Source organism: Hypanus sabinus, chromosome 19 (assembly GCF_030144855.1).
Source record: "Hypanus sabinus isolate sHypSab1 chromosome 19, sHypSab1.hap1, whole genome shotgun sequence".
In the NCBI taxonomy this organism is placed as follows: Eukaryota; Metazoa; Chordata; class Chondrichthyes; order Myliobatiformes; family Dasyatidae; genus Hypanus; species Hypanus sabinus.
In genome coordinates this window covers 77,301,003-77,314,704 of record NC_082724.1, presented here as the reverse complement: position 1 = coordinate 77,314,704, position 13,702 = coordinate 77,301,003, and the positions used below count along the sequence as shown (strand labels likewise).

The 13,702-nt window shown below is 41.3% G+C and overlaps 2 protein-coding genes across 7 annotated transcripts in view; one reads left to right on the top strand and one right to left on the bottom strand.

The window, feature by feature from the left end:
- The window catches only part of LOC132378081 (hyaluronidase-like), a 108,948-nt gene that overhangs the window by 79,563 nt on the left and 15,683 nt on the right, over positions 1-13,702 (top strand). The gene's annotated exons all lie outside the window — the stretch shown is intronic.
- LOC132378080 (hyaluronidase-like) overlaps positions 1-13,702 on the bottom strand; it is an 82,269-nt gene that overhangs the window by 68,172 nt on the left and 395 nt on the right. For 5 of the 6 annotated variants that reach the window (XM_059944805.1, XM_059944810.1, XM_059944811.1 and 2 more), the window contains exon 2: positions 12,642-12,761. In XM_059944805.1, the coding sequence (XP_059800788.1) occupies positions 12,642-12,716 (75 nt within the window). In that variant the 5' untranslated portion in view covers positions 12,717-12,761. Of the gene's footprint in view, positions 1-9,017; positions 11,796-12,641; positions 12,762-13,702 lie in introns of those variants that run through there. The other variant, XM_059944804.1, reaches the window with a different exon arrangement.

The following is a 13,702-nucleotide window of genomic DNA, read 5'->3' as shown; positions in this document are numbered from 1 at the left end:
TATGTCAGACCAGTTTCCAAGAGACTTCCATGGAGCACGGAGTCAATATGGAGGTTTCCAAGGTCTACATCTTCCTGCCTGTACACCAGTGTGCTATCATTCCAGTTAACTGTCCTCAGGGATGGGAAATCTCTCAGCATATTGGTTTCCATTCCACTAAACTGCTGAAACATCACAACTCTGATACAGAGTGCTATACTTCACAATTATTCCAAGTGCAGCATGAACTTGTCTTATTGCATGAGTACCGACACGTGGTGACACTTGTGAGCTGCCCAGTAGAATCGTGGCTAAATTGATTTGATGCAAACAAAGTACTTCACTGTGTTTCAATGTGCCTGTGACAAATAAAGTGAATCTTTAATTTTTTAATGACAGGCATTTACTGAATGATATTTCTTTTATAGGGAATAGACAGCATTCCTGACTGCTCCTAATCTTGAATCATTACAATCTCTAGAGTGAAGGTGAGCATAGAATATAACTGATGTCACAGGCGCTATAGTCGTGTAGCAGTTAGTGCGACACTATTACACAGTGTCAGAGTTCAGAGTTCAGCTGGAGCATCCTCGTAAGGATGTCTTCCCTGTGGAATGTGTCGGTTTTCTCTGGGTGCTCCAGCTTCCTCACGTGCTCCACAGGTGTATTGGTTAATAGGTTAGTTGATCATTATAAATTGTCCTGTGATTAGGTTAGGGTTAAGTCATGGTTGTGGGGGATTGCTGGGCAGCACAAAGGGACAGAAAGCCCATTTCCATGCTGCATCTCAAAATAAAAAATAAGTAAATATAGCACAGGATAGGCCCAATAGTCCATGACTTGTGCTCAATTAATTAAATAAATGATCCTTAAGTAATCCATATACTCCCTGCTCCGTATATTCATATGCCTTTCTAAAGCTATGTTAAATACTATGCTAACTGCCCTTACCAACACTCTTGGCAGTGCAAAAAAAAAATCGCTTTGCACATTTCTTCATATTCTCCCATTCCAATACATTCCCTCTAGTAGTAGACATTTCAAATTTGAGAAGATGATATTGGCTCACATAATTTATCAATGTTTATTAGACCTCTCTTTAGCCTCTGTAGAGCTTGTCCGACCTCTCCTCATAACGCATGTACTCCAAACCAGGAGTTCTGGATTCTGAATTCTGGTAAACCTCCTCTTCACTCTCTTCCACATCTTTCCTATGAAGCAGCCAGCAATACTCTAAATGTGGCCTAACCAGAGTTTTATAGCTTCCTGGCTCTTGAACTCAATGCCTTGACTAATGAAGGCAAGTATGCTGTATACCTTCTCTAACACCCTATCAACCTGTGCAGCTACCATGTATCTTAACCCAAAATCCCTCTGTAAAGGATCCTGCCATTTAACTCTACTCCCCCTTTATGCTGGATCTTCCAAAATGTATTACCTCACAATTGCCCAGCTTAATCTATCTGCTACTTCTCTGTCCAAGCAAGACCATAAGACATAAGAGCAGAATTAGGCCATTCAGCCCACTGAGTCTGCTCCATCATTCCATTGTGGCTGATTTATTATCCCTTTCGGCTCTAGTCTACCTGCTCCCCATAACTTTTGACACCCTGACTAATAAAGAACCCATCAACCTCCATTTTAAATATATCCAATGACCTGGCCTCCACAGCCATCAGCGATAATGAATTCCACAGATTCACTGTCCTCTGGTTGAGGAAGTTCCTCCTCATAGGTACATGGAGCTGAGAAAAACAGATGGCTATAGGTAAGCCTAGGTAGTTCTAAGGTAAGGACACGTTTGGCACAGCTTTGTGGGCCAAAGGGCCAGTATTCTGCTGTAAGTTTTCTATGTTCTATGTTAATCTTTGTTCTGAATGGAAGTCCTTTGATTTTAAAGCTGTGCCCTGTGGTCCTAGACTCCCCCCACTATAGGAATCATCCTCTCCACCTCCACTCTATCTAGGCCTTTGAATATTCAATATGCTTCAATCTTCTAAACTCCACAGACCCAGAGCCATCAAACAGTCCTCATATATTAAGTCTTTCACAGAAATATAGAAAACTTAAGCACAATACAGGCCCTTCGGCCCACAATGCTGTGCTGAACATATACTTACTTTAGAAATTACCTTGGGTTATTCATAGCCCTGTTTTTCTAAGCTCCATGTACCTATCCAGGAGACTCTTAAAAGAACCTATCGTATCTGCCTCCACCACCATGGCTGGCAGCCTATTCCATGCATTCACCACTCTCAGCGTAAAAAACTTACCCCCCGACATCTCCTCTGTTCCTGCCTCCAAGCACCTTAAAACTGTGTCCCCTTGTGCTAGCCATTTCAATCCTGGGAAAAAGCCACTATCAATGCCTCTCAAAATCTTTTACACTTCTATCAGGCTCATCCTCCGTCGCTCCAAGGAGAAAAGGCCAAGTTCACTCAACCTATTCTTATAAGACATGCTCACCAATCCAGGCCACATCCATGTAAATCTCTTCTGCATCCTTTCTATGGTTTCCACATCCTTCCCATAGTGAGGTGACCAGAACTGAGCACAGTATTCCAATCTGGGGTCGGACCAGGGTCCTATATAGCTGTAATGTTACCCCTCGGCTCTTGAACTCAATCCCATAGTTGATGAAGGCTAATACACCGTATGCCTTCTTAACACAGAGTCAACCTGCGCAGCATCTTTGAGTGTCCTATGGACTCGGACTCCAAGATCTCTCTGATCCTCTACGCTGCCAAGAGTCTTACCATTAATACTATATTCTGCCATCATATTTGACCTACCAAAATGAATCACTTCACACTTAACTGGGTTGAACTCCATCTGCCACTTCTCAGCCCAGTTTTGCATCTTATCAATGTCCCGCTGTAACCTCCGACAGCCCTCCACACTATCCACAACACTCCCAACTTCTGTGTCATCAGCAAATTTACTAACCTATCCCTCCACTTCCTCATCCGGGTCATATATAAAAATAACGATAAAAATCGCTAAGAGAAGGGATCCCAGAAAAGATCTCTGAGGCACAACACTGATCATCAACCTCCATGCAAAATATGACCCGTCTACAGCCACTCTTTGCCTTCTGTGTGCAAGCCAGTTCTGGATCCACAGAGCAATATATCCTTGGGTCCCATGCCTCCTTACTTTCTCAATAAGCTTTGCATGGAGTACCTTATCAAATGCCTTGCTGAAATCCATATACACTACATCCAGTGCTCTACCTTCATCAATGTGTTTAGTCATATCCTCAAAAAATTTAATCAGGCATGTAAAGCACGACCTGCCTTTGACAAAACCATGCAAACTATTCCTAATTATATTGTGCATCTCCAAATGTTCATAAATCCTGCCTTTCAGGATCTTCTCTATCAACTTACCAACCACTGAAGTAAGACTCACTGGTCTACGATTTCCTGGGCTATCTCTACTCCCTTTCTTGAATAAGGGATCAACATCTGCAACCCTCCAATCCTCCAGAACCTCCTGCCCCCAATGATGATACAAAGATAACTGCCAGAGACTCAGCAATCTCCTCTCCCACCTTCCACAGAGCCTGGGGTATATCTCATCCGGTTCTGGTGACTTATCCAAAAGCTTTCCAAAAGTTCCAGCACATGCTCTTTCTTAGTGTCTGTATGCTGAAGCTTTTCAGTCTGCTGTAAGTCATCCCTACAATCGCCAAGGTCCTTTTTCCGTAGTGAATTCTGAAGCAAGGTATTCATTAAGTACCTCCGCTAAATCCTCCGATTCCATACACACTTTTCCACTGTCAGTTGACTGGTCCTATTCTCTCATGTCTTATCCTTTTTCTCTTCATATACTTATGGAATGCCTTGGGGTTTTCCTTAATCCTGCCCGCCAAGGCCTTCTCATGGCCCCTCTGGCTCTCCTAACTTCATTCTTAAGCTCCTTCCTGCTAGCCTTATAATTTTCTAGACCTCTAGCTAGTTTTTGAACCTTTTGTAAGCTTTTCTTCTTGACTAGATTTTCAATTGCCTTTGTACACCACGATTCCTGTACTTTACCATCCTATTCCCGACTCATTATAACATACCTGTGCAGAATGCCATGCAAATATCTCTGAACATTTGCCACATTTCCGCCGTACCCGTACATCTCCCCAAGAACACCTGCTCCCAATCTCCTGCATGATAGCTTCATATTTACCCCTACTCCAACTAAACGTTTTCCTAACTTGTCTGTACCTATCCCTCTCCAACGCTATTGTAAAGGAGATAGAATTATGATCACTATCTCCAAAATGCTCTCCCACTGAGACACCTGACACCTGACCAGGTTTATTTCCCAATTCCAGATCAAGTACAACCTCTTTTGTAAGCCTTCTTGAACACACCTAACAAACTCCACCCCATCTAAACCCCTCGCTCTAGGGAGATGCCAATCAATATTGGGGAAATTAAAATCCCCCATCATGACAACCCTGTTATTACTGCACCATTCCAGAATATGTCTCCCTATCTGCTCCTTGATATCCCTGTTATTATTGGGTGCTCTATAAAAACACCCAGCAGAGTTATTGACCCCTTCCTGTTTCTAACTTCCACCCACACTCAGTAGACAATGCCTTGACTTCCTCCTTTTCTGCAGTCATGATACTATCTCTGATCAGCAGTGCCACTCCCCCACCTCTTTTGCCGCCATCCCTGTCCTTTCTGAAACATCTAAAGCCTGGCACTCGAAGTAGCTATTCCTGTCACATGTACAGTACATCGAAGCATAGTGAGATGCATTGTTTTGCATCAACAACAAACACAGTCTAAGGATTGGTCAGGGAGCCGCCTGGAAGTGTCACCATGCTTCTGGCATCAACACAGCAATCCCACAACACACTAACCATATCCCTAACCTTCCCTCAGGAATTTGTTAGGAAACCATTCATTTCATTACGGGTAAGGTTAGGTTGATTACTCAATGAAATGAAAGAATTATAGCAAGTATATGTAAAGCAATCCAATGCAAGTAGCTTTAAAACAAACCAGACATTTGTAACTCACAAAGAAATTGGTTTATGGACAGTTCATAGGAAGGGAACCCTCTATGTAACTTAGCGACTGCCTGCCCACCAAAATAGCACACCCACTGGTCCATGTGAACAATAAAAATCAAGTAATGGTGTATACGTAAAACCTCCAATTCCCCCAGGTGCTTTTAAAGTGGGGCATAACTGATCACTTGGAAATTGAGAGATAGCTGTAAAGGGGTGGGAGAAAAGAAAAACAGTAATGATTCCTCAAAATAATAAGAGCCCTCAACAGTCATAGATTATGAGTTGTGCAGCATTGAATTGGACTCTATGGTCCATCTACACCAATCCTATTTGCCGGCACTAGATTTGTAAACTTCTACACTTTGCTTATATAAGTGCCTATCTACATAAGTGCATATCTCTTAAATGTAGTGATTATGTACGATTCCACTACTTTCCCTAGCTGTGGGTTCCAAACAGCAAAAACTCTTTTATATAACTATCATCTTGCACCTAAGCCTTCTTGTTTTTGATGCCCAATGTGAGTGGGTTTCCTCTGGGTGCTCAGATTTCCTCCCACAGTCCAAGGAAGTACTAGTCAGTAGTAAGTTGGTCATTGCTAATTGTCCTGTGATTAGGTTAGGGTCAAGTTGGTGCAGCTTGTTGGGCCATGAAGGCCTGTTCCACACTGCATCACTAAATAAATAAAAAGCTTCTAACTACCTACCCTATCTATGCCTCCTTATGATTTTATGAACTGCCATCAGGTCACCATCTCAACCTGCTTCACTTCAGGGAAGACAAACTGGCATACCCATATAACTAAAGGCAGACAACACCCTGATGAATCTCCTCAGTCCTGTCTGTAGAGAATACATCCTTCCTACACTATGGTCACCAGAAGTGTACACAATACAGCGTACAGTAGTGGGTGCCAACCAGTCGATCGCCATTGACCAGTCGATCTTTGAGACTTTCCCAGTAGATCCAGAAAAAAAATGCCTGATAAACCTTTTGATGCAAATATGTAGTAACTTCTACTTTGAAAAAGAACCACTCGAAAACTTCATGCTCAAAAGGAAGAACTTTATCTAGGATGGTAAAACGATATTCGCATACAGAGGTTTTCACTAAAGCGCACCGGGCAGAAAAGACCGGAAGAAAAACACCACAATCCCGGAAACAATCTCTCTTTACAAGCAGTTTCCATAGCGGGAGTATTGCTATATTACCATGATCCTAATTGATATTAACTTATCTTTATAATGTTCACATTACAACACTTCTCCCCCTTTAAATTCCAACATTCCCCAAATATACAAGAAATGGGAAACAAAAACAATGGTGTCGTTAGCTTGCGTACCCCTGAAACTTATACTAGTGTCTCAGTAAGTTTACCAGTACCAGGAAAGTGGAGGAGCTGAACTCGGGGTTGAAGACCCAGCAAACATGCTGTTCAGAGGATGAGGATAAACAGTGTTAAAGGACTTGTCACTCTGTGAATATTGTTCACGACAGTTTGATGAATCCCTGGATGCAATGCAAACAGCTCAGCTTGTTGTATTTGTCAGAATGGCTTTCCAAGATTTTACAAAAAAGGAGGACTTGCTCACTCTTTTGCACTTAAAGGACAGAATGAGAGGTGAGAATATTTACAATGAGTTTTTAAAAAATGTCCGTAAAAATGACATCCCCATTCATAAACTGGTGGCAATTACTACTGACGGGGCCCCAGCAATGTGCGGTGTGCACGTTGGTTTTATAACACTATGCCATAATGACCCTGATTTTTCCGACTTCCTGGATTATCACTGTGTGATTCATCAGCAGGCCTTGTCTGAGACTTTTCTCATGTAATGACACTGGTGGTCAAACTGATAAACTTGATTTGAGCAAAAGCGCTTCAGCACCACTTATTCAAGGTGTTACTGGATGAGCTCGATGCCACTATGGCCTGTTCGACATGCTAGTTACAGTGTTTCCTTGGTTAAATTAATTTGAAAGTTTGACAAAAGCATTTTATGTAATTAAAATACAATTAGCCCAAATAAAGGGCCTCAAATCAGAAGTATAATCTGAGCTTTTTTTTCCCCCTAAATTACTTAGTAGGTCGATCTTGCCTTTCACTAAGGTCGAGGTAGGGGACCTTGGGCTTAAAAAGGCTGGTGACCACTAGAGTACAGTTTAATCAGTGCTTTGTAAAATTGCACCATAATGTCCCAACTTTAACATTCTATGCCTTAGTCTTCAAAACAAACATGCTTAGTGTCTGTCACACCATCTAGTTGTGTTGCTGGTGTTTCTGTTTAAAAGCATTAACACTTCTCATGTGATTCCCAAATTACTGGTGTTAAGTGCTCATGTACAGTACTATCAATGACAGACCCGTGAGCATTGGTACTTTATCAAGTTTCTGAAATGGGCTCCTTGGATAAAAAATAAGCTATCGAAGAAAGTCTTATGATCCTGGCTATTTTTATTTAGATATTTAGCAAGTGATTCCTTTAGGTTATCATAGCTAGGGCTGGGTAGGTAGTTAGGGGCATTAAATGCTCCCACCGGCATGCATCTCAAATAACCTCTGACCACTAAGTCCAGCTCCTGGTTGGTGGTACCATTTCTACTGACAACAGAAGGGATAAAGATGGATTACTGGCAAATTGAAACCAGTCGCTTCAGGCAGCTGTGGTTGTCAGCTCATCTAGAAGGAAAACACTGATCTCCAATCTCTGTTGCCTTCCTGTCATACTTACTCACAGGGAAGGCTTCTGAAGGAAACCTCAACAAAAGCTCTACAGCTGAACACCCTAAGGCAGTCCTGTGTTGAGTTCATTGCTGACCGGCAACACTTGCAATGCCACTGGTGTCAAACTGTATCAGTCTCTGCTGTTTTTTTGATTCATCTGCTGCGTGCAGGGGGGAGCATTCTGAATGGGCAACAGCTTGCTCTCCATATCGTATTGCCCTGGCTTACATATCGACTTCAATGCAGACAGCTAAGCCACAACATCCATGGTTGACCCGACCAATGGAGGGCCTTAGATTTAGCAAGTAAATATGATTACAAACTAATCACAAGATGGTCTACATGTTCAATGATACATTCTTCTGCAAACCTTGTGCCACCAGTTCCTTATCTTTCAACTGATTAACAACCTCCAGAATTGTGCAAGGAAATAACGTGAACTATAACTTTCCACATCTAATAATTACACAAGAAAGCAATGTGATACAAATGAATGATCCACACATACATAATTATAGAACATAGAATAGTACAGCACAAGAACAGGCTCTAAAGCCCACAATTTTGTGTCAAACCAGCTAAAAAGTATATCAACCCCCACCTCCAAAACTAATCCCTTATACTCTCACAATGTCCATATCCTTCCATCTTCCTCACATTCATATACCTAATTGACTCTTCAAAGCCTCTCATGTATTTGCCTCAACCACCATACCAGCCAGCACATTCCAAGCATCCACCAACTCTTTATAAAGAGTATCCACCAGTTTTATAAAGATGCAACATAACTTTTTGATGTTTGAATTCAATGCCTCAACTAATAAAAGCAAGCATTTCATAGGCTTTCTTAACCACTCTTATCAACCTGTGTAGCCACTTTCATGGATCTATGAACTTGGATCCCAAGATCTCTTTGCTCAGTAAAACTGTTAAGGGTATAGAATATGACAAGGTTTGAAATTGTATTCTAACTGCAATTCAGAAGAAAGAGGAAGAAGGGACACATCTATATTTTATGAGCATTACAAGTAAAAGCTTTAAATTTATTAAACCTTTCAGCAGGACTAGGATAGGAGAGGAAACCAAGAACACAACCCAACTAGAATTTCAATCTCTAACAAATTCCCACCGACAGTAACAAGTAAGCAATAATATCAGAAGAGCAAGAGTAAAACTGTCAGATGCCATTATTACTTGCATTCACTTTTCTTACAGCTTTCAAGTTTAGAGTACTGTGATTTTTAAAAATTAATTCAAATTCAAGTCAGAAAACACAAATCAGCTTATTCTAACCTTTGGCATTGTTTGACCGACGAAGTGGCAAAATTCCTCTGTGACTGGAAATATTATCCAAGCAACAACTTGGGTGGAGTGAGTAGAAAGACGAAACATAGCAGGAATGCTTACAAAAGGGGTTTTCAACACCCACAAAGCAGGAAATTACAAACTCTCTTGTGACAGCCACATAAATGGGAAGTATCCCTCAATATTTCCCATTTGAAAAGATAACTTAATCAGTTTTTTTCAAAAGAAAAAGAAACACACAAAAGGACTGGTTAGAATGAAGTTTTGAAATGTGATATGATCAGAAAGTTGTGCTGTTAGAGAATAAGAAGTTATTGTAAACATCATGTGTGGTAATGTATAAACAGTTCTTGGATGTCCAGCCAGGTCAGGTATCGATTATAACTGTCGTTTCAATGACAAACTCTGCCATCTTCTTCAGGGATGATGCCTGGTATGTCTAATCTGGTGTTATTTACACCCCCATAGTCTGTCTGTCCTATTTGGCTAGTCCTCATCCAATCAGATATCCATTCTCCCATCTTGTTTATAATCAAATTGCAGTTCGTACTCAGAGCGAGACCTTCGTCTTCATTAAAATTCTTTTTCTCTAGTTTCATTTCAATGGCTTCTTTTACCAGACAGTCCCAAAAGCCATTGGTGCGGCACAGCAGTTTTGTGCCGTCAAAGTCAATCTTATGGCCACTGCGAATAATCCAAATGGATACATCTCCTGTGCTCCTTGATGCAGGTTTCCACCCTGCGTACCATGTGGCTGATATATGCTACTCCGGATTTACAGAGAGTCCTGTAAACGTCACAGAGCCAGTCACCTTCTAGCAGCCCAGGATAGAGGACTCTGGTGAGCTGCTGTCGGCAGCCTATGACCCAGAATATAGGGGCTTAAGAAGTAACATCAACCATAACCCCAATGAGTGGCAGGCAGATGATGTACTCCATAAGATCATAAAACATTGGGGCAGAATTAGGCCATTACGCCTATCAAGTCTGCTCCGCCGTTTGATCATGGCTGATCCATTTCCCTCTCAACCCTATTCCCCTGCCTTCTCCTTGTAAACTTTCACCCTCTGACCTATCAAGAAACTATCAACCTCTGCTTTAAATACACTCCATGACCTGGCCTGTACAGCCGCCAGTGGCAACAAATTCTAGATTCACCACCAACTGACCAAAGAAATTCCTCCTCGTTTCTGTTCTAAATGGATGTCCCTCTATTCTGAGGTTGTGCCCCCTGGTCCTAGACTCCTTCACTATAGAAAACATCCTCTCCACATCCACTCTATCCAGGCCTTTCAACATTCAATAAGTTTCAATGAGATCCCCCTCATGTCTTCTAAATTTGAACAAATACAGATCCAGGGCCATCAAATGCTTCTCATATCATATGCCTTTCAATCCTGGAATATTTTTTGTAAACCTCTTCTGAACCCCCTCCAATATCAGCACAGACTTTCTTAGATAAGGGACCCAAGCTGCTTACAATACTCAAAGTGAGGCCTCAGCAGTGCCTTATAAACCCTCGGCATTACATCTTTGATTTTATATTCTAGTCCTCTCAAAATGAATGCTAACACTGCATTTGCCTTCCTCAACACTGCCTCAACTTGCAAGTTAACCTTTAGGGAATCCTGCACAAGGACTCCCAAGTCCCTTTCCACCTCAGATTTTTGAATTTTCTCCCCATTTAGAAAATAGTCTACACTTTTACCCCTAGATTGTATTCCATCTGCCACTTCTTTGCCCATTCTCCTAATCTGTCTAATTCCTTCAGCTTTCTCAGCACTACCTGCTCCTCCATCAATCTTCATATCATCCACAAAACCATAAAGTCGCTCATCTGGGTCACGGACAGTGGTTGGGGACCACTGATCTAAATCTTTGCCATACAACATAGAAAGAAGCGATCCCAACACTGATCCTTCCTAACTGAAACTGTGATGCTAGATTAGTTGTTCTCATCCAGTTCAGGTAAAGAGAATGAATCACCATCAATAATATCCTGCTTCTACAAAAATTAGCATAAACTACAGTTTTTAGCTTCATGTTAGCAGCTGCATTTGTAACTGATATCACTCAGTAAATCCAGCAAACCCCACCGGATAAGGGAAAGATGATAAAATGGGAAATAAACTAGTGTCAGTAACTAATCTAGGAATAGTTTCAGTTTGCAATGGCATGGTGATAGCTTAGCATATTAAAATTGGTCATAAGTCATTTTCTGTGCATGTTTTCCATGTGCTAAAGTGACCAAAGAATGCTAGTATTCATCAAGGAGATCTAATTTTTATTAACTCTTAACCTTCTCACTGACGGGATTAGGCAGTTTATATGGTTCGGCACAGATAAGTCAAAGGGCTTGTTTCTTCACTGCACTTTTCTATGACTCTATGGTGTCATTAATGCCACGAGTTGCCCAATATCTGATTGCCTTTTTACTTCAACTGCCTTTTTGTCTATACTTAACACCAGTAAGAATAATAATTTGAATTGTAAACTCTGTTCTTCAGGTTTTGACCCAATCAGAGATTAGAGAGCATAATAGAAAATGTTTTCCAAAGCGAAGTAATGAACACTGGGCATGACACAGTAGGTAATCATTATGAAAGAAAATGCTGATCTACATTAGCTGGAAAGGGCATGGAATATATGTCAGGAAAGGTTTTTGTAAAAACGTGCAGCAACTCTAAGTTTGTGGTCACTGTGAAACAACTACACAGAATCCATAAACATTTACTTATCTTGCTGAAGGATTTTGGTCCAGGTCTTTTTTTGACACCCCCCCCCCCCCCCCCCACCATTAGGCAGGAGGTACCATAGCATCTGGACAAGAACTTTTAGAATAGTAAACAGCTTCTTCCCCCAGGCTGTAAGTACTGAACTCACTGCCACCACCCACGTATAAAATGCCAGTAGGGTTACACTGTTTACTTTTTCATTTGTGGTATAAATGCACCTTATTATTTATTAGTTTACTAGAGGTAATATTACTTTATGTTATATGTACTGTGCTGTGCACCTTGGTCTGGAGGAATATTTTTTAATTTGGCAGTATACATGTACACAATAATCTAAACACGAAATGCTGGCAGGACTCAGCAGGCCGGGTACCTCCTCCCATAGATGCTGTCTGGCCCGCTGAGTCCTGCCAGCATTTCGTGTTTTTTTATTTATTTCCAGCATCTGCAGATTCACTCCTGTTACACAATAAACTAAACTTGTTTGAACTTGATGTGCTCCACCCGGTTATTGGACTTTCCTCTTGTCTGGGAAGAGGAGGCAAAACAGTAAATAGCTCTTTCATTGCTTCAAGTTGTGAGCAGAAACAGAAACTCCTGCTAGCACTGTCAAGAGCTGTGAAAAGGCATCTTTGTTTGGCATAAGATTTCACATTATTCCTAAGACATCAATTAATTGCCGTTAACAGCAAAACATACAAGCGTCACAAAATATTATCAGACAACACATACACAAGACATTTGGACATGTAACCAAAAAAATTGATCAAAGAGGTAGCTTTAAAGGAAGGTAAAGTGTGGCCGTAGATTTAAATTTTAAAGGTATTAATGCTTTACTCAAAAGAGTATTTGTTTGGGCTGATGACGCTTGATTTACCTCGATCTTTCCTGCGCCTAACGCTGTACACCTGCCATCAGCCTCTCTGAGATGGCTGGCCCCAGTCTTCAACATGCCCACAACTTGAAGGACTTTGTCATCAACCAATGGGAGACATGCCTGCAGCAGGGGCAAGATATTCACCAGTAAGAAATTCTGCTGAGTTGACAAACTAAAATTAATGAATGTGAGCAGGGCATAGAAGATTATTTAATCTTTGTCAATTTTTCCTCTCATTCTTTCTGTCAGATATGCTAACGTTAGGTTCAACAAGCTGCATGAAGAATAATAGGGAGTATTACATTAACTATGAACTATTGTAGTTACTTGCATACACTCAGAGGCCACTTTATTAGATACACCTACTTATAATCAGCCGACCATGTGGCAGCAATTCAGTGCATAAAAGCATGCGGAAATGGGTTGTTGTTCAGACCAAACATCAGAAAGGGGAAGGAATGTGATCTTAGTGACTTTGACAGTGGAGTTTTCTTGGTGCCAGATGGGGTGGTTTGAGAATCTCAAACTAATCTCCTAGGATTTTCATGCACAACAGTCTCTAGAATGGCTGCAGAATCTTTTAAACATAAGCTGACACAAATGGATGAGTAACCACTGTGAATGCACATGCAAATATTCTGCAGCATAGCAGCAGCAAGCTGCTTCTTGCACAGCTTAGAGGGACTAACTTCCCTAATTGCACATTAGCCTGTATAGGGTATTAACAAATCGTACTTACTACCGTCAAACGGGTTACACAAATCTTAAATCGCACGCCACCAGGTTCGGGAACGGCTACCCAACTACAACCATCAGGTTCTTAAAAACAAATCAATATAACCCTAACCCTATCTCCATACTACGAACCACGTCTTGCTGTATCCGTGGCTAGTCTCGATTTGCCTTATTTTTTGCAGTCTTGCCTTTCTTTCGTCTCCCTCTCCACTGTCTTCTGTAATTTAGATCTCATGTGTTTGAGCCCAAGTGCCTGCAAGCAGGTTTTCCATGTGCATACATGGCAGTAAATTTAGCTCCCTGACATTTGTCGCTGCCTCCGTGGT